We start from the raw sequence: 21,400 nt of genomic DNA on the forward strand, positions 1-21,400 counted from the left end.
TCTGCTGTGAACAATGGCGTGCAGATATCTGTTTGTGTCACTGCTTTCACCAAGAGGTGAAATTGCTGGATCGAAGGTTAACTCTGTATCTAGTTTTCTAAGGAACTGCCAGACTGTCTTCCAGAGTGGCTGTACCATTAGACAGTCCTACCAACAATGAATAAGAGTTCCAATTTCTCCACATCCTCTCCAGCATTTGTAGTTTCCTTTTTGTTTAATGGCAGCTAATCTAGTTGGTGTGAAATGATATCTCATTGTGGTCTTAATTTGCATCTCCCTAGTAGCTAGTGAAGCTGAACATTTTTTCGTGTGTTTTTTTTTGGCCATTTGTATTTCCTCTTCAGAAATCTGTTTTTTTAATATCTTCTGCTCATTTTATAATTGGGTTGTCTGTATTATTGTCGTTAAGTTGTAGGATTTCTTTATATATGCAAGATATCAGTCTTTTGTCAGATATATGGTTTCCAAATATTTTTTCCCATTGAGTTGGCTGTCTCTTCACCTTTTTGACAAATTCCTTTAAGGTACAGAAGCTTTTAAGTTTGAGGATTTCCCATACATCTATTTTTTCTTTTGTTGCTTGTGCATTGGGTGTAAGGTCCAGGAAGTCATTTCCTAATACAAGAATTTGAAGATATTTCCCTACATTATCTTCTAGGAGTTTTATGATACTGTCTCTTATATTGAGGTCTTTAATCCATTCTGAGTTAATTTTTGTATAGGGTGTCAGGTAGGGGTCCTCTTTCATTCTTTGTACAAGGATTTCCAGCTCTCTCAGCCCCATTTGTTATATCCCAGTTCAGTGGTTTTGGGGACCAATACTGATTATTTTTAATGACAAAAATAAGATGATGCAGGAAGGCACTTAAGAGACATAGTTGATGTCTTGGGAGTAGTTTTATTGGGTCCATAGCAAGCTGTTTGAGTGCTCTTATGTGTAGATGGTACAAAGACCAAAAGGGATTTTTTAAAACAGCAGATTCATAAATGATTATTTATGAGATAATAGGTCTTGATAGTTCCATTGCTTTGTTTGTAGCAGATGAAAAGAAAGGTGATAGAGAAAGAAGGGAGAGTATTTTTATTTTGTTTTTGGCCAGAATGGTTTTTCTGTGCCTAAGTTTCTTCACTCTTAAAATAGGAATAATAAAAGAATATTCCTTACTTCCTAGATTGTGAAGTTCAAATGAAAAGCTGCCTGAGAAAGGTGCATTTAGCTGTATTTCCATAGCTTTACAGTGTTTCCCCAAACTGACTGTCATCCCAGTGCTTAAAATAATACAGATTCCCCGGTTCCACCCAGACCTGCTGAATGAGAACCTTAATTGCGTTTTCTATAAATTGTGGATAATGATATTTTGCAGAGCCAATGGTACTTCTGAGGGCTGCATGGTGGGTAGCAAAAGCAGCGAATAAACCGCCAAATACTTACTTGTGTTATAACCATTATTATGAACCCAGGTGCTCCCAGGTAATACCTTGGGGATAGATTAGAATTCCTCAGTTTACTTTGTTCCTTGTGCACCATCTAGCCTAGTATCCAGCACACTGTCAGAGCAAAAAAAAAAAAAAAATATCTGAGGAATGAATACATGACTGGTATTAATGAGCATTCAGCTTCATGACAATTCAGATTATCAGTTCACAGATGGTAACGGGAAACTGGTGGCCACTTGTGCATTCTAAGTCAGACTTAGATCGGAATGGCCCAGAGAATAGCACTAATGCCCGATAGATATGATTTCCGTTGCGTCGCTTTCTTTTTTGTATACTTCTTGTGTGCATGTGTACCATTTAGTGAAACTTCCTCCTCCAATCTAAGCAGACTTGGAAGAAAGAATGTGATTGGAAGTGCATTCATGTGAACTTCAAAATGGTAAAAAAAAAAAAAAGATTTTGCTGTCCATGGATTTCAGCAAAGCACTGAGCCTCAAGAGAAATGGCTGCTGTTCTAATGGTGGAGGTGATGTTTAGTAGACAGTGCTTCCTACCACCCTGGATGCCACCCCATGGAGGAAGTTACCTTCTAGAAGGGCTATCTCCTGAAGGGGGCTTGAAGGATCCCTGAGTGTCAACCAGCTGGAAACCTGAGGGTTGGACTTTCTTGCAGAGGCTGATCTATATCAGTGGGGATGGCAGCTGCTGCTGATAGATTGGCAAGCTGCTTCCTTTGCCATTTTCCTATGGGGAGGGTTCCCCTAAGATGGGCCTCTTGATTATCCTATACCAGGAAGGCTGCTGTGGGGATCTTATCGGATCAGATGCTTCTTAAAACTGAGGGGCCCACAACCCTCAGTTCTTTGCGTGAGTAGCAGTGATAATTCTTAATGGAGAATTCAGTGGAACTCAGTGAGGAAATCATTAAAGGGAGAAGAGATAATGGAGTGTCATGTCATAGAGAAAGAGAAGCCCTCTCTATCACGTACAGAGTGGTGCAAAAAGGAGGGGACAGAGTTTAACTCACAGAGGATGGACTCTATGACACTGGCACCCTGTTTTGGAAAAATGCCAAGTGTGGTTCACACTCTTCTAGTTCCTGATTTGACCTTCCTCCCTCTCCCTCCCTCCCTCCCTCTCCCTCTCTTTCTCCTTCTCTCTCTATATATCTATATCTATATTTACATAGATCTATATAGATAAATAGAGGGAGAGGGAGAGAGGTCAAATCAGAAATCTGATTCTCTAAGCTACCAAGAAAGTATCTGACTTTTAGTCCTCTAGTAAAATAATTTAGAATCAGGCAACTCAAAATCTACTGATACAGAAACGCTCCATGATATATTGTTAAGTAAGAAACATCACAGGGAGTATAGTGTAGTTTAGTAGTATAGTGTAGCTGCAGTTTGTAGATTAAAAGGATTTGTGTGTGTATAATAATTACACATGACAATTATATGTAAGAATGTGATAGCTTCGGAAAAATGCACGAGAAACAGCACAGCGGTTGCTTCTGGGAAAATGGTGGGGGGGGGTGGGGGAGCAGGCATGGAGAAGAGATAGATTTTTCACTTTCATATTTTCTGAATTTCACTATGGGCATGTATTAACTATTAAAAAAGAGTAACCATAAAACATTTAAAGATGATATGTGGGCTCAAATAAGGGGAAAAATAATGCTTATCGAGAGTTTCTGGAAGACCTCCTGGAGGAGGTGGCATTTGAGCTCAGCCCTGGGACAGATAGAACTTTACCTGGAAGAGCTGGAGTAGAGAAAGTCATTTTTCAGCAGATGAGAACAGGGTAATAAAGGTTATGGAGACATGAAAAGAGCAAGGAGTGTTTGGGGGATGTTACATAGTTTGGAGAGATGGCAGTAATGGCCAGATGAAGCAGGAGCAGGGAAGAAGTGAAAGGTAATGAGAGGGAAGGCAGAATGGGGGTTACTTTACACCTTAATGTGGCACATAGGGCCCTTTACCAGGTGGCCCCAGTGTCCCTTTCCAGTATCATTTCCCACCCGTACTCCAGCCACAAGGACCAATTCTCGGCTTTCCAAAGCACAGACTTTCCCTTGCACTTCCTTTGCCTGGATGCCATCCCCCAATCCCAATGTCTTTCCATCCTCCAAGACCCAGTTTAAATAGCACTCCTCTTGGCCCGACTGCCCTCCCAGATTCAAGCACTCTGTCCTCAGTCTTCTCTTGGCCTTTTGCATTTATCTTTATGAGTGCACTTGTCCATTTAAATTTAATTTTTTTTTTGAATGAAGCTGAGAGTAGGGTCATTTGTATTCATCATGTTTCTTCTCCTCTCTCTAATTTAGAATTTTATTCTCTAAGGGGACCTTGTTATGAGGAAGGAGAGCCACAGCACTCTGCCTTTGTATGACCGGCACATTACCTCTCCCGATAAACTCATTTTGTCTACAGAGAACAGAAAAATGTGAGAGGCAGAGAAATAACTAAGTAAAAGTAAAAAAAAAAAAAAAAAAAAAAAAAATTAAACCTTTAGGCTGATTCAAAAATACATTAGCATTTTTGTTATTATCTTCTGTTCCCATTAGACTCTTTAAAAGTAGGCCTGGTTTAAAGCCAATTAAAGGCAAATATGCTGTCAGTTTTTGGACTTCTATGAATTTGGAAGGTAATGTTAATTGATCATTATGTATGCATAAGCAATAAATTGCACAGTTTAAAAATAATTTTGCTCTGGAGTGTCCTGGTAGTTTCAGGGTCATTATGAACTTTTTTTTCTCACAGTTTCTATTAGACCTGGATCAGAAGCTGAGCCTTTAGAGAAATATTTAACCCCATTGCTTTATATTAGGTCTGTAATATATGTATATCTATATTCCAAAAGGGGAATTTAAAAGTTTAGGAAAATCTGTACAAACTTGTATTCTTAGATATTCCTTTTCATTCCTCTTCTCCCTTAGATAACTTAGGGTGTAGCTACAATCTTCCTAGTACGGATTGATCTATAGATGAGCATTTGTAAGGTGAGCTGAGAATTCACTGCAAACCTGGCTTTGCCTGCCCTCGTGCAGATGCACTTTTCCTCTGTCTGGAGCAATGCCCTTCTGGGCAAGGGAGAACATTCTCCACCGAGGGCACCAGACTAAACTTGTGTGTTTATTTTTCTACATAAATTTTTTACTAAATTCTTCAACTGCTTGCTTATTTCAGTTAATAATATATCATTGTACCCTTCCTGGGCAATCCCTAAATACTAACCTAATTCTAGTACTGTATTGGATTCCACTGTATGGCTATGGCATAAGAATTTAACCACTGCCTCTTGACGATGGGCTTTTCAGTTATTTCTAGATTTTCTTTTTCTTTTATGAATAATGCAGCAGTAGAAATTCTTGCACATACATCTTGACCTCTTGTGTAGGTATATCTGGATAATGTGTTCAAATAATTGGAGTTGCTGAATTAGAAAACATATGCATTTAGAAATCTGATAGATGCTGCCAGGAGCATACCAATTGGGTGGTGGAAGGGCTCCATCCCAGGTGCAGGCGCAGACAGTAAGGAGGTGCATTGCCTGTAGAAAATTTAAAAACAGTAATGGAACCAATGTGGGCCTGCTTTTTCTTATCACCATGCAGGCTGCTGTGATAAAGTCAAAGTAAGCTCCTAAGGAGCTGTATGGATTCCGTTACAGTTGTCTTTGCGGGGGCAGATGGCGTCTCCAACTCATGAGGCACTGAGTTTAAACAGTAGATTAGAAACAAACAATGATAGCATGGTGCTCATAGAGACCATGAAACAGAACTGAGTTCCTTTAATTATGTTATTCTGGGTGACTTGGAGTTTTGTGTTTAAATTTAAAACAGTGAAACAGAGCATGAACTGCATAGGTGTAATAATTTTGATTGATAGTGGGTGCTATTATAGTTCATAGGAGAAATATTTCACTGAATTTGAATAATTCTCCTAAATTTGAAATTTATTTTTCTTGTAAATTGTTTCTTTTAAAGCTTAAGAATGAATCAAGAAATAATGATTGTTCCTTTATTATACATTAGTTTTGAAAATAATTTTGTCACATACAAGAGGTGGGTATTAAAAGATAATCCTCGAGTAATAAAATAATGACAAAAATATATAAATGATAGGGGGTAAGGGGGATGGTATGGTATGGGTGTTCTTTTTTATTTCTTTCTTTTATTTTTTAATGTATTTTTTCTTTATTTTGGAGTAATGAAAATGTTTGAAAATTGATTGTGGCAATGAATGCACAACTAGACGATGATACTGTGAGCCACTGATTGTATAGTTTGGATGGATTATATGGTGTGTAAGTATATCTCAATAAAATTGCATTAAAAAAAAGATAATCCTTGTCTGGGTGTCAAATATGCTAGGTTTGCCACTGGATACTGCCAAAGATAGAACTCCTTTGCAGATTTGCCAATGGTGTGTGAGGTTGTCTGCTTCAGGGAGAAATCTTTCAATTGCTGTTACAGATGGGGCCAGTATGAAAAAGAACTCACCCGCCAGCAGAAAGCTGCCTTTCCAGCTCTCTCTCCACACTCTGTCTTTATGATTGCTTGGTTTCATCAAGCTTTCTAAGCTAGCCAGACTTCACCCAAGCGAGAACCCGGCTTGGCACGTAGAAGGGGACATAGAGAGAGTCCAGCGAATAGGTTCAGAAGTCAGATTTTCAGGGTTTAAACTCAGCCTCCCTCCTCATTAGCTTGTCATCTTGGGCAAGTTGCTTTACTTCTCTGTGCCTTAGTTTCCCCAGCTGTAAAATGGGACAAAAGTGGAATCAGGCCACATAGTGTGGTTGCAATCATTAAATGAGTTAATTTTCATAAAACTCTTAAAACAGTGTCTGGCAAATGGTAAGCGCCATGTAAGTCTTTACTGTTGTCATTGTTTACTAAGGGTTAGGCACTCTGCTAGGTATGGGAGATAGATTCTTTAAATTGCCTTCAAAGTCCTGTAAAGTGTGCATTATTATCCACATTTTACAGTTGTGGTTATGTGACTTGCCCAATGTTACTAAGTTCATCAGTGAGGGAGACGAGAGTCTGAGTTCCATGACTCCACAACCTGCGTTCCTCGCAAACAGTCAAATATTGGCATTTTTACACATTGAACCTACAACTAAATCACCTCACTTCATTCAGTACTCTATTCGTTATGAAAGGGGGTTTTCCCCACCAAATATGAGTCGATCTGGGCTTAATACTCAGAACAAAATACCATTACTTCTTTTCTACTTTAAGCCCTTTGTAAGTTAAGGTTTCATCCCAGTTCTAGAGGATGTTTGAAAGCTTAAAGAGAGATGCCTATCTTGAAGGAAGTTAATGAGAAAGGGGAAGTCTGCTTGAAAAGTCTTTTTCTATTAAAACTGGGAGATAACTTTTGTGTGAAAACCTACCAGTATGCGATAAACGGTTTCTCTGGGAGAAAAAAAAAAGGAAAGCCGGTTGCTATGGTAAGAATAAATTGGAATATCTATCTGTTATCTATATGGGCTTTGCACTTAAAATATTAAGGAAATTATGTATGGATTATAAAAAAGCATCATAATATGTTTCTAAAAAAATTATATGAGGATAGAAAGAGTGCTGACTCAACTGATAAAATTTCTGGGTCTTAAGTCAGCCCCCAAGTAGCTAAACCACTTCTCTCTAGTCCTTGGTTCCCTTATGGGAGAAATGAATGGGTTGAACTAGATGACCTTTCAAGCAGCTAATAAGGCTAAGTTTTTTCCACAGGAGGAGACATGGAATTTTACATTCTGTTTAGGGGTTGCCCAGTGATGGGGGTGTACCAGGAATTTGGGGAATTTCCAGAATACATGGGGACAAAATAGTTTTTAAAACTTTCCAACAAATTTAAGTAAGAAAGGATTAATACGCTTAATCTCTAAAGAGTTTTTAAAAATCATTAAGGAAAGATTGCTAGAAAAGTAGGCAAAGGACATAATCAGATGATTTACAAAAGAAGAAATAAAAGTGGCCAATAATCATAGAACAGAATTCTAATTTTCAGTAGTAGTGACTGAAATGCAAATTAAAACCAAATTGGCAAATATTATACCCAGTGATGGTGATGGTGTGAGGAAATGAATCTCATACGATGCTTATGGAGTGTAAATTGGTCCAATCTTTTCATCTCCTTTGACCCACTACCTGCACTAATAAAATAATCATATATTTATACAAAATTTATATACAAAAATTTTCATTCAGTGCTAATACTGTAAAAACTTAGAAAAAATTTAAATGTTCAACACGAGACAATTGGTCAAATAATGATGTTATGTTCATATAATGGACTATATGCAGTCATTAAAATTATGTTTGAAGAATCTTTAATGATAGAATAAATATTTTATATACATGTTAAATGGAAAAAGCAAGATGCCAAATACATAGAGAGTGTGATATGAGTTTTGAAAACAAACTGATACACTAAAAAAATCAGGAAAACGTACAATAATAGCCTAGCATTTGGTTCTAAGAGGTACTTGATTTTTGCTTTCTTTCAGCATTTCAAAAATGCTAAATAATGTTTGTACTACTTTTATAATAAGAAAAAAAAAAAAGGTATGTAAAAATGGTCCAGAGAAAATGAAGAGAGAAGTTAACTAGAATGGGGAAACCATCGTCTAGTCTGTTTGGATCAGCAAATAAAAGGCAAACTGTGGTTCCCCACCAATGGCTTGAATACTTGTATTGTGTGACGGTGCTGGTGCTGGTGATGGTTGGGGTGGGAGGATGGGGAAACCCTGGGATGTGATGGTTCTCTTGGTCATGGATGGAGCTTTAGATCTGAGAGGTATCTTGGACCTGTTGGAAGCATATCCAGACACCAGGCAGATTCTACATTTTCATAGTAAGTAAAGATCAGATACGGCTCTACTTTAAATCCAAGGGGAAAATGTAAAATCCTATAGGAGACAGAAATTCTCTAAAGCCCTCATAAAAGTTTTCAGACAAAAAAGACTCCCAGGGCAGAGAGTCTCCCTCACTCCCAGTTAGTTTGATTTGTGTTCTGGTTTTGTGTGAGTAATATATTTTCATTCTTGTGTTTCTTTTCTTTTCTTTTTAAGTTATTTTCATTATGACATTTTGCTCTTTTGTGGAAAGGAAGATACTCTGCAGAAATAGGGCAGGAAAGACCAGGGAAGTTAGTGAATGTAATTATACAAGTTAGGAAGTTAAGAGTTCTGATAATCTCAAAGCAACTTCAAGAGCATCCTTTGCTGGAATATTTTCTAGAGATGCCCTTACTTCCCAGGGGTATACAGCGATGTCTTATTGAGATTCAGGTGGAGCCTGTGCTTGAAGCACAAGGTTTTCTTTTTATGACTTGGCAGGGGATCCTTACTCAGGGCTGGGCTTTTCCTCCTCATACCCCTTCCTCCCGAGGCAGGTCTAAGCCTTTGCTCCGTCTATCCTAACATCACTTGCTATTTGATGCACTGATATTCCTCCAACTGCTTGAAAACTTCACTGCAGCATAAAGAATATTTATTATTTTTGGTGATACTTTCCTGCATTTTCTTTGTAACTAAAAGGTGAGAATAAAACTACAGTTTGGATAAAATACTATAAAAAACAAAAGATCATACCCTTTAAAAATTTTATAATGAAAAATTTTGAACCTTCACAAAAGTAGAGAATAGACTAATGAATCCCCATGTACCCATTGCCCAGGATTAGCAGTTCTCAGCATTTTGCAAATCTTATTCCATCCTTTCTTTTTATTCCCCTTGGAATAGTGTAAAATAAATCCCAGACATCACATTTATTTCACCTGTAAATATGTTAACATCTCTGTATCAGATAAGGACTTAAAAATATTACTACAATAAAATTATTGCCTAACAAAATTAGTATTGGTTTCTTAATGTCATCCAACACCCAGGCCATATTCAGATTTCTTGGAATATCTAAAAAACATAAACAGGACTCTTAAAACTCCCCTATTTAAGTGAGAAAAAGAAAGAAAAGATGAGCTTAGGGCTGAAGTAACTGGACAGCTGTCAGAGAAGAGGCTGAATTACTCAGCTTTGCGTGTCTTGTTTCCATCACGGAGAGGGAGAGGAAGAAATAGACTTTTAAATAGGAACCTCAAGCCAGAGAGGTGCTTTAGGAATTTTAAGTGAATTCAGCTGTCCAGATCTAAAAATTTTTTTAGCAAAGACACTATTGGGAGCTCATAGAGATCCTTTACAGCCTCAAGGGATTAGCTCACACTTTTCTTTCCCTTCGAGCCAAACTCGAATAACAAAACTTCACATAAAAAGCATTTTTTTCAAAATTGCACAAAAACCACATGCATACTGTAGAAATATTTTTAAATGTGCATAAGCAAGGAGAAGAAAATGAGAATCACCTACAATCCCAGGACCCAGAGACAGCCCATCTTAACATTTGGGTACATATAGCCCTCTAGACTTTTTTGTATTCATGGAATTATACATACATAACCTTTTTTTATCTCTTAAACTTTTATTTTGAAGTAGTTTCAAACTTATAGGAAAGTAGCAAAAATAATACAAAACCATACAGAGAACCCTAACATAACTTCCCACCAGGTGCCCAGATCCACCAATTTTAACATTTTGCCACATTTGCTGTACTATTCTATCATCTATCTATCTATCATCTATCTCTATCTATCTATCTATCTATCTATCTATCTATCTATCTATCTATCTATCTATCTATCTAATCTATCTATCTATATCATCTATCACTTATCTATCTATCATCTAATCTATCTAATCATCTATCTTTATTTATAAATCAGTTTTATAAACATTTGAGAGTAGGTTATATACATCATGCTCCTTGAACATAAAATAATTCCATATACATTTCCCAAGAACAAGGATATTCTCTTATGTAATCACCTTAAGTACAGTTATCAAGTTCACAAACTTTAACATTGATATAAAATTTTCAGTGTATATTCCATTTTTTCATATTCATTAATAGATACCATCTAGGTTCAGGTATTGCATTTATTTGTCATTACCTCTTTAGTTCTCTCCCTTTTTTTTTAAGCTGTGGAAACATATATTCAACATAAACTTTCTCATCTCAACCACTCCCAGGCAAACAATTCAGTAGGATTAATCACATTCACAATGTTGTGCTACCCTCACCACCATCCATTTTCAGAACTTTCCCACACACCAAACAGAAATCCTGTACCCATTATGCATAAACTCCCCATTCACCACCCCCACCCACTCCTTTGGTAACCTTTACCCTACTTTCTGTCTCTATGCATTTGCATAATGTAGTAATTTCATGTAAGTGGAATCATACACTATTTGTCCCTTTGCATCTGACTTATTTCACTCACCATGATATCTTACAAGTTTATCCAGGTGGTGACTTGTATCAGAACTTCATTCCTTTTTAAGGCTGGGTAATAATCCTTTGTATGTACACACCACATTTTGTTTATCCACTCATCTTCTTGGACATTTGGGTTGCTTCCACCTTTTGACAGTGCTATGAACTTTGGTGTACAAATATCTGTCCAGTCCCTGCTTCAATTCTTTTGAGTATATACTTAGAAATGGGATTTCTGGGTCAAATGGTAATTCTATACTGAACTTCTATGGAATCTCCAAACTGTTTTCCACAGTGGCTATACCATTTTACATTACCACCAACGGTATATGAGGGTTCCTATTTTACTGCATCCTCATCAGCACTTACTATTTTCTGTTTTAAAAATAATAGACATTTTAGTGGATGTGAAATGTTATCTCATTGTGGTTTTGACTTGCATTTTTTTTTGATGGCTACTGATGTTGAGCACCTTTTTATGTGCTTTTTGGCTGTTTGTATATCTTTGGAGAAATATGTATTCAAGTTCTTTGCCCATTTTAAAATCAGGTTTTTTGTCTTTTTGTTGTTGAGTTGTAGAATTTCTTTATACAACCTGGATGTTAAATGTTTATCAGATGTATGGTCTCCAAATATTTTCTCCCATTCTGTTGGTTGTCTTTTCAGTTTTTGATAATGTCCTTAGATGCACAAGTTTTACATTTTGAGGAAATCTCATTTATCTATTTTTTTCTGTTGTTGCTTGTGTTTTTGATGTAAATCTAAGTATCCATTGCCTAATACAAGGTTCTGCAGATATCTCCCAGTACATATCCTTTTGAAACCTGCTTTTTTCCCATTTAGCTTAAAGAGCCTTTCCCCTGTCACTGTTGTACACTGTTATTTTAAAGTATATCCCTCATAGGGACAGACTATAATTAATTTAATCAACCACCCATTCTTGGATAATTTTTTTGTCATTAAAAATAATATGGAAATGAACATGTGTGTGGCCAGATATCTCATACCAAAGTTCATGGATGAGTGAGGGCCATTTTTTTTTTTCAAGAAACGGTGATTTTATTTGCTTTAGAGTAATTTTAGTAAAAATGTACCAGAAAGTGAAGGGGAAGCAAAGTCATAATACAAATAATGGATTTTTTTTTATTAAATTCAGTTTTATTGAAATACATTCACACACCATACAATCATCCATGGTATACAATCCACTGTCCACAGTATGATAACATAGTTATGCATTCATCACCACAATCTATCTCTGAACATTTTCCTTACATCAGAAAGAACCAGAACAAGAATAAAAACTAAAAGTGAAAAAAGAACACCCAAATCATCCCCCCCATCCCACCCCATTTGTCCTTTAGGTTTTATCCCCATTTTTCTACTCATCCATACACTAGATAAAGGGGGTGTGATCCACAAGGTCTTCACAATCACACTGTCACCCCTTGTAATCTACATTATTATATAATTGTCTTCAGGAGTCCAGACTGCTGGGTTGGAGTTTGGCAGTTTCAGGTATTTACTTCTAGCTATTGCAATGCATTAAAACCTAAGACGTGTTATCTATATAGTGCGTAAGAATGTCCACCAGAGTGACCTCTCGACTCCATTTGAAATCTCTCAGCCACTGAAACTATTTCGTCTCATTTTGCATCCCCCTTTTGGTCAAGAAGATACTCTCAGTCCCACGATGCCGGGTCCACATTCATCCCCAGGAGTCATATTCTGCATTGCCAGGGAGATTTACACCCCTGGGAGTCGGGTCCCACGTAGGGGGGAGTGAGAGCCATTTTTGCTGCCACTGTTTCTTCCCTTCCCACTTATTCTTATCCCTTGCAAGGTGTCCACAGCCTCCTTGGCTCTCCTGAAATCTGACTCATCAGCAGGCACCCCACTCTACAATACATAATCCTTTACCTTGTCTGACAGGCCAGTCTCTCTCCTCCAGCTTTTCCTGTGTTTGCCATTGGCTTCCTCACAGGCCCCAGATCAGCCTCCTCTCACTTCCGAAGGCCCGTTGGTCAACTCTACCTCACAGGTATTGCTGGGGTCCCTCTCCTCCTTTCTAGTCTCACTGCTTCTACTCCAGATAAGGCCTTCCTCATTCCAACACTCCTATACTACTATATTCTACTGCTTCTACTGACAAAGTTCAGAGAGGCTAAGTAATTTGCCCAAGGCACACAGTAAGTGGCACATGCATGAGTCAAACTCAAGCCTGCTTGATGCCAGAGTCTGTGTTCTTCCTCTTCCTCTGATCTGGCTCTCTTTATAGCAGGAGTTGGCAAACTTTTTGTAAAGGGCCAGATAGTAAATATTTTAGGCTTTGCAGGCCATAAAGTCTCTGTTGCAACTTTGTGTTGTAGCATGAGAGCAGCCATAGATGACACATAAATGAATGCACATGACTGTGTTCCAATAAAACTATATTTATGGAATCTGTAATTTGAATTTCGTATAATTTTCCCATATCATGAAATATTATTCCTCTCTTTTTTTTCCTCAGCCATTAACAAATGGAAAAACCATTCATAGTTCATGGGCCACACAAAAACAGGTGGTGGATTAGATTTGGCCTGGGTGGGCCATAGTTTGCATTCTTTGCTTTATATTGTTGTTATATCAGATCATGGTAAGATATACACGTATCTGCCTCTTTGTTCTCTCTTGTAACGAACAAACCAGCTCAGGCCCAAACATGCATACTCACACAGAGAAATAAGAATCCTTTAGTAAATGAGGTTCATGTCCCCCCGAAAGAAGTTTAGTGGCCACGTGGCTTTCCTTGAACGCGCCCCTTGGGGATTGCTCCGCACTCCGAGCAGCTTTTCAGTATTTTTCCAACACTTGGAGAGAAGTTGTGGTAAATACATTTAAATACTGCTTTCATTTTGAGATGAGGCTCTAGCGTCCCTTAAGAATTGGAACTCTGACAGTTGCAAGGCTGGCCAGCCTTGAAATGTGACTGAATATGACCAGGCTGAGAGCTCGAGCTGAGGCGACACAATCTGATTATTGTGCTCCTGGGAGTGGAAGTGCCCAGCTGGGGCAGGGTGGCCAGAATGAGGAGGGGAAGGGGTGCCTGGTCCTGGTTGGCCTGGGGGTTAAAGGGGCTCATGGCTCAGAGGGGCGTCGAGGCTTAAGGCACTGAAAATGGGAGGTCTCAGGGCTTGAGATGCTCTGTTTCATTTAACTGTGATGGAACTAAAAATGCTTTCGGCTTTGGAATGTAAGTACTGATTAGAACCTTGACTCTGGGGAACATGCATTAAAAGTTGCAAACCAGCAACTTGCAAATGAACTTTCAGAAGACAATTCATTTGGAATAGGGATGAACTATGTATAAAAAATGATTTAAAAATGATTTCTTTTTGTGATTTTTGAGTGGGGATTTACTATTATTTGTAGCAATTGGAAACAAGCTGGGAGGAATTATTAAAGTAGGACTGAGAATTAGTGAAATGAACTCTCACAAGATGAAATGTAAGATAAAATACTACTTGAGAAGACATTCACCACAAAAAAAAAAAAACACCATCTTTATTTTATTTTAACCCTTATTTTTTTAAAATACTTTTTATTGATATTTAATATACTTACAGAAAAGTGAGCTCATTGTAAGCATATAGCTCAATGAATTTTCACAAACTGAGCACACTTGTGGATCAAGAAACAGCACACTTCCTTATAAACGTTGAGAACTGGTTTCTTTGTATGAGGGGAATGGGAATAGTGAGCCGACTGGGGGGGTGAGGGTTGGTAGGGAAAGTATCTTGAAGCTGTGTTTGCACAGGAAGCACAGTTTAATTTGGGGTGCCTTGGAAAGGGTTGATGGAAATCATGGCATGTGTGGTAATGATGCTTTGGGCTCTGTGTGGATCTAACTCTGCCTCTGCCACTCAGCTCTGTGACTGTAGGCAAGATCCTCAACCTCCTGGAATTGCCACAGACAGCGACCATCTTGTTAGTTATTACGTCCTAAGGACTGCTGCAGTGCCTGCCACATGCTATGCCCTAACCAAATATATACCTTTTTTTTTTTTAATGACTCAAACAACAAAGGAATATATATAGAAAGTATTTAGTACAGTGGCTGGTGGATGAGCAATAAATGTAAATAAAATCACAGATTGCCCCTTGGATCCAGTAATGCCATATGTGAATATATCCCTCGAGAAAATCCTCCCACATCAAAAGTAACTTTTATAAGGCTATTAATGGCACAGTTGTTAATTATGGAAATCCTGGAACTAACTCAAAGGCCATGCTAACAATGAGGAATGGCTGTGCAATAATGAATTTTTTTTTAATCATTTTATTGAGATATATTCACATACCACGCAGTCATACAAAACAAATCGCACTTTTGATTGTTCACAGTACCATTACATAGTTGTACATTCATCACCTAAATCAATCCCTGACACCTTCCTTAGCATGCACACAAAAATAACAAGAATAATAATTAGAGTGAAAAAGAGCAATTGAAGTAAAAACACTGGGTACCTTTGTCTGTTTGTTTCCTTCCCCTATTTTTCTACTCATCCATCCATAAACTAGACAAAGTGGAGTGTGGTCCTTATGGCTTTCCCAGTCCCATTGTCACCCCTCATAAGCTACATTTTTATACAATTGTCTTCGAGATTCATGGGTTCTGGGTTGTAGTTTGATAGTTTCAGGTATCCACCACCAGCTACCCCAATTCTTTAGAACCTAAAAAGGGTTGTCTAAAGTGTGCGTAAGAGTGCCCACCAGAGTGACCTCTCGGCTCCTTTTGGAATCTCTCTGCCACTGAAGCTGCAATAATGAATTTTTGACACAATGGAAAGCTCTTTGGCTAAAAGCCTGACAAGTGTGTAGAAGGTATTGAAAATAAAATTTTTAAAATCTGAAAATATGTTTAGAAGATATTAAGGGGAACAGAATAAGAATTTGGAGCAGTGAAGTTTGGAGAGGGTTAGATTTTTTTTTTTTTTTTTTTTCCTATTAAGCTGCCTAAGATTTTTTGAGTGGCTCTCCTTTTCCCTCAAAGAAAAAGAAACCAAACTGAAGAACCCACCACCCCTTGCCAGATGGGAAGCTCTGTGGTGGGTTCCGCCTTCCTGAGCAAGACCTACTTTTTCTGGGAGGTCTCTGTTGGCGTGGAGGGGTCACTTACAGAAGTCCTGGCCAGAGAGGAGTTGCTGAGGTCATCTAAATGTGTTAGATTCATGTAACCATCCATTTCCTTAATGAATGAATCACCTGCTGCCAGCACAGTCCCTTTGCCAAGGCTCTTTGCGGAGAGTGACATTTAGATGTAGCGTCTGTAGTTGACACTGGCTGATGGCTGCCATGGGTCTGTAGTTTTGAAAGGACAACCGATAATCCCATCAGAATTTTGAAGCCAGCCACCTCAGCCAAAGCGCCACTAATTCAAAACCGGCAATAATAACAATTAGATCATAATAGACATAATTTCACCTTAGTCCTATATCATGCTATAGCATTCTAAAGGGGCTTTCTCACAAAACAGAGCATTTCCAAATGTACAAAGTATTGTTAAACGTACAAGCACAAATTCTTGCTGTACATTGCTTTCCACCTGATCCTCACGAGTTCCCCGTGAGGAAGGAAAGGCAGATCTTATTTCAGTTTTACATAAAAGGACCAGCCATTTCAGCAGAGTGTGATAATTGCTACGTAGGAGCTATGGAGGGGGCCTTGCAGGAACACGGGGGAGGGGCACCTTGATAAGGGAGGGGAGAGTCAAGGAAGACTTTCAAGAAGAGGTGGGAGTTGGGGAGGGGATGAGTAAAGAGAGCAGCACTGAGCGGGTCTGAAGCAGGGGTAATAGAGTGGGTATGTGTTAGAATAGGGTGAGAGTTGAGGTGGAAGTGAAACCAGATTTCCTCCTGGACAGCCTTTGTGAACTCCAGAAGAGGAAATGCATTGGGATGCCTTGTTCCCTAAACCCGCCCTTCCGTCTGCCTTTCCCCCTTGGCTATAAGGGTCACGAGGGCCTGACCCCTTTGCTTTCGCAAGAGAAGCCTCCCTTCCCCCTCTGGCTCTCTGTGAGTGCAGGATGGAGGCTTACTGAAGGCTTCTTTTCTGTGAAAACAGCAGAAAAAGGAGAAAGGGGAAGAGAAATCAAGTTTTGGGACCTGAGAGGTTCTGGGGTTGAAGGTTCATTGATGCTGTCTGATTTAGGCCCAGAGAGGAGCAGCCTAAGGGGCTCACGCTGTGGCATCACTCAGCAGCAATCTGAAGTTACTCTCAGTAACTCGTCTGTGTTGAGAGATAGATAACTGGGGCATGGCTGCCATTAGCCACTTGTGAAATACCACTGAAAACCTGTTTTGATTTTCCACCTGGCAGCCCTTTTGGGGAGAAGGCCTCCCTTAGGAAAAGTTCTGCTGAAATCAAGCCCATCAATCTTATATGCTGATGATGTGACCCACAGCAGCTCAGTTGTGGGCACGCGTGACACACTTTCTGAAGATTCGCTCTCATGTCTATATAGGGTATTGCCCTAACCTGGGCTGAGCTCCTCCCCACCTTTTCCTCTAAGCCCCATATTTGGCCATCTGCTGTTAGGTGACGCCCGTCACCAAGGTTTAGCAGCCGTCTTCACTGCTTCGGAATGCTGTGTTGGTTTATGTTCTTATATTCCCGGTAGCAAGTAATAAAGATACTCTTTTGGCTTAAGTTTTAATAGAAACACAGAGAAAGCTAATCTTGTCTAGCGACCCCTTTTACAGTTTGGGAAACTGAGGCCCCCAACAGCTGACTTGAAGGGCTTCAGTGTCAGAACTGGGGTGTGTGTGAAGGTCACCTGACTGAACAGAGCTGCTTCTCTGGGCATTCTCTGGGTGGCAAAACCCAGACGAGAAGTTTTTTCCGTATCAAATTTTTATTTTTATGATGCAAGAAGAAATCCCATGTTTGTTATTTATCAGTGTTTTTTTCTTTTTCTTTTGCTTCATTATCACAGCTGGGTGTAAGATAACCCAACCACCCTTTGCGTGAGAAACTTCTTTAGTGCCACTTCAAATTCCCCATTTTTAATTAATTGTTTAGCCTTACATTTATAATTATTTTTAAATGTTATTAGTAATAAAGATTATTTATTGCATGTTTCCTATGTGCCAGGCACTATGCTAAGCATTTTTTGTATCTTAGCACATTGACTACTCTCAACAAACCTGTGATGTAGATATTACTACATTGATTTTATAGAATAGGCTTAGGGAAGTTAAAAAGATCACACAGGTAATCGGTTGGGCAGTCAGGATTCAATTCCAGAACTACCCAACTTTAAGCCTATGTTCTTGATAATTACGCCTCTTCAACCTCCTTTTGCAGATAATCACTCAGGAAATTTGGCTTTTAGTTAATTAATCAATTAGAAAGATCCCATTTAAGTAACCAAGAGTCTGACATAGACACATTTTTCCTAGTTCCAGTCCTGTTGCATTGAGTCAAAATAAATCTTAAAAATGTCTATAGGTCTTGTCTCTGGACTAAGTAATGAGGGTGTCACAAATGCATATATTTAAGTCATCTGTAAGTCTAGGAACTAAAGCTTAATAGACCTGATGGAGCCCACAAGGAGATCTTCTTTAATGGTCTGGTGACAAGTGGGTGTTCAGGACATTGGTGTCTGAGAGTTATCCAACTCACATCCTCAGAATACAGCTGAGTATTTGACATCCCAGTCCCTGTGCTTTGGACAGTCAATATTTGGTATATTAAATAAATGGTAGTGATACAGATAACGTGATGGCTCCTTATAGTTCCCATGTGCCAGGTTCCACACTAAGCAAGGCTCTCCATACATTGAAACCTTACAATAATCCATGAGGAAGGTGCTTTTCTTATGTTCATTTTATGAGGAAAACAAGGTTCAGAAATGTCAAGTAACTTGGACAAGGTCACCCAGCTCACGTGTGTTTAAAAATGAATACGTGAAAATCATGCGAATTGTTTATTTGACTAACTCATTTGCAAAGGCTATTGTGTATAATCAAACAACCAGAGGCTGTGGGTTAACAAGAGTAGAAATGTCTTGGAATGTCAGGATTTAGAAGAGTGATTTAAAAAAAGTATGCCTTAAAGCTGACCTCTGGGTCTGCTTTGTATGTGAGATGTTGGGAAGATCTCCAACAGGGAAGGTATATTATAAGCCCAGAGTGTATTAATAACCTTTACTCTGAGTTTTGGTCTGAACGACCATTTTTTCATCTGAAGCTGGGCTGGCCTTGTGAAAATGTCCATAGCAGATGGAACATTCTGTCTCCAAGGCTGATCTCATCGTCTGGAACTCTCTGATCTGCCGTGAATGAGAATTTATTTGACCCTTTATGAAATTCAGATTCTGTCAACATTTATGCAGCCCTGTTTAAGAGATGGACACTAAATATGGTTGCTTTCAAGCAGATTATTATGTTTAGCCAGGGGCTTAGCAGAGTTGCTGATAGGTAGGTGGCTGTCCCAAAATGTCGAAAGACAGACTTTAATCTGTGCAACAACTCTGAGAAGTGGTTCCTAAATTTATCACCATCTTGCAGATGTGTAAACTGAGGCTCAGAGATAAAGTGCCCAAAGTCATGCAGTTGTATAAGCAATGGAAACTGATTTCAGATGCAGAAAACTCCAGGGACAGTGCCCTTTCCATTACATCTATAACTGATTGTCTCATTTCCTAGAAATGTTGAGATGCTAGAATTTGGAAAAAACTCAAGAGAAAAACCATAACAGATTTTTCTGGTGATTTCTTTTCTCCTCCCTCAACAAGAATTCCCATGTATAAAAGGACCGGGTGATAAATCAATCAATTAAGGAAAATGCTTACAGTATCTGTCGCTAATGGCATTTCTCTTTCTTGCAGTTCCCACGACAGCTGGAATCCATTGAAAATTGAAGACAAAGTGAACGTTCTCAACCTCCTTCCCTACTTCTTGGAGCAGAAGCCAACACGGAGCTGTTTGAAAAACATCTTCACGTGCCAGGTTGCCACTGAGGTTTTTTCATGTTGGGATCGGAGAAGCTGCATGTGTTTTTATCACTAGTCTGATTTTAGAGATAAAATCAGCTTCTGCTTCTTGGCTGTATGGCGTTGTGGGTGCTTGTGTCTGGGGATTACTGATCCATGCTCTCTTTGCCGAGGGGAAGGGGGCCCGACCTCCAGGTTGGCTCCAGGAGAGTGGGTTTGGAGGGTACACTGCAATGGGCCCTGCATTTCATCAGTTTACATCTCAATGAGTTTGCCAGTGAGGAATCTCCCCTATTAACAAAAAACGGGAGGGAAAGTCTCATTTATTTTCCCCTTCTCTTTCTGTTCTAGTGGAAGAATAGGCTTTGGAGGTTTTCACAGTAGACCACGCTTCTCCCTCTGATGGACGGGGAGAAGTAATAGTCCACAAGGTGCTGTCAGAGGTCCCGAGAACACAAACCCACCCGGTTTTCATTCCTCTCGTTGAATGGCGTCTGCTGTAGCAGTCCACTGAGGGCTCTTTGCCTTGCGATTCTGAGCTTGTAGCTAGGACACCAGACTGGGAAGATGCTGAGTTCCATCAAGTGTGTGTTGGTGGGTGACTCTGCTGTGGGAAAAACTTCACTGTTGGTGCGCTTCACCTCGGAGACCTTCCCGGAGGCCTACAAGCCCACGGTGTATGAGAACACAGGTGTGGACGTCTTCATGGATGGCATCCAGATCAGCCTGGGCCTCTGGGACACAGCTGGCAACGATGCCTTCCGAAGCATCCGGCCCCTCTCCTACCAGCAGGCAGACGTGGTGCTGATGTGCTACTCCGTGGCCAACCATAACTCTTTCCTGAACTTGAAGAGCAAGTGGATCAGTGAAATCAGGAGCCACTTGCCCTGCACCCCTGTGCTGGTGGTAGCCACCCAGACTGACCAGCGGGAGGTGGGCCCCCACCGGGCCTCCTGCCTCAGTGCCATCGAAGGGAAAAGACTGGCCCAGGATGTGAGAGCAAAGGGCTACTTGGAGTGCTCGGCCCTCAGCAACCGGGGGGTACAGCAGGTATTTGAGTGTGCCGTCCGAACGGCCGTCAACCAAGCCAGGAGGCGCAACAGAAGGAAGTTCTTCTCCATCAATGAGTGCAAGATCTTCTAAATCCGGGAGAGACTTCACCCAACACTCATTTACGCACCCCAAAAACTAATGGACAGTGGGAGAGTGGGCAAGCCGGGAAGGGTTAGTGCTCTTTCTGGTTACATCCCAAGAAGTGTTTTCATTTGGATACAGTTGTTGACGAGACTTGGCCACTGGATGTTTTCACTAAACGCACCCAACAAATGAACTCCTTGCCCAGCCCAATTAGAAAATCCTTTGGGAAGCCACGATGGATATTCCATCTTTGACTTAAAAGAAAATTAAAACGATCTCCATAATTTTGGACAATGAAGTGAATTTTCCAAAGAATTCCATATTTAAAGACATATTTTATTTAAATAGTAACAAAGTATATGATGCTTGTACATAATTAGCTATCACACTTGGAAAGTCTTTTCCTTCATATTCACAAATATAAACTGCTGTGTGAGTAGATTTCTGCTATATGTTCATAGCATTATTATTTTTGTCTGGAGTGGTAATTTTGTTGAAATCACTTGTCT

At 39.5% G+C, this 21,400-nt stretch overlaps 1 protein-coding gene across 5 annotated transcripts in view; it reads left to right on the forward strand.

Moving 5' to 3' along the window:
• The window catches only part of RHOH (ras homolog family member H), a 37,742-nt gene extending 16,553 nt beyond the window's left edge, over positions 1 to 21,189 (forward strand). For all 5 annotated transcript variants that reach the window (XM_037829636.1, XM_037829635.1, XM_037829639.1 and 2 more), the window contains exons 2-3: positions 19,650 to 19,770; positions 20,106 to 21,189. In XM_037829636.1, the coding sequence (XP_037685564.1) occupies positions 20,322 to 20,897 (576 nt within the window). In that variant the 5' untranslated portion in view covers positions 19,650 to 19,770; positions 20,106 to 20,321 and the 3' untranslated portion in view covers positions 20,898 to 21,189. The remainder of the gene's footprint in view (positions 1 to 19,649; positions 19,771 to 20,105) is intronic.
• Positions 21,190 to 21,400: the final 211 nt, after the last annotated feature.

Source organism: Choloepus didactylus, chromosome 3, assembly GCF_015220235.1.
Source record: "Choloepus didactylus isolate mChoDid1 chromosome 3, mChoDid1.pri, whole genome shotgun sequence".
Classification (NCBI taxonomy): domain Eukaryota; kingdom Metazoa; phylum Chordata; class Mammalia; order Pilosa; family Megalonychidae; genus Choloepus; species Choloepus didactylus.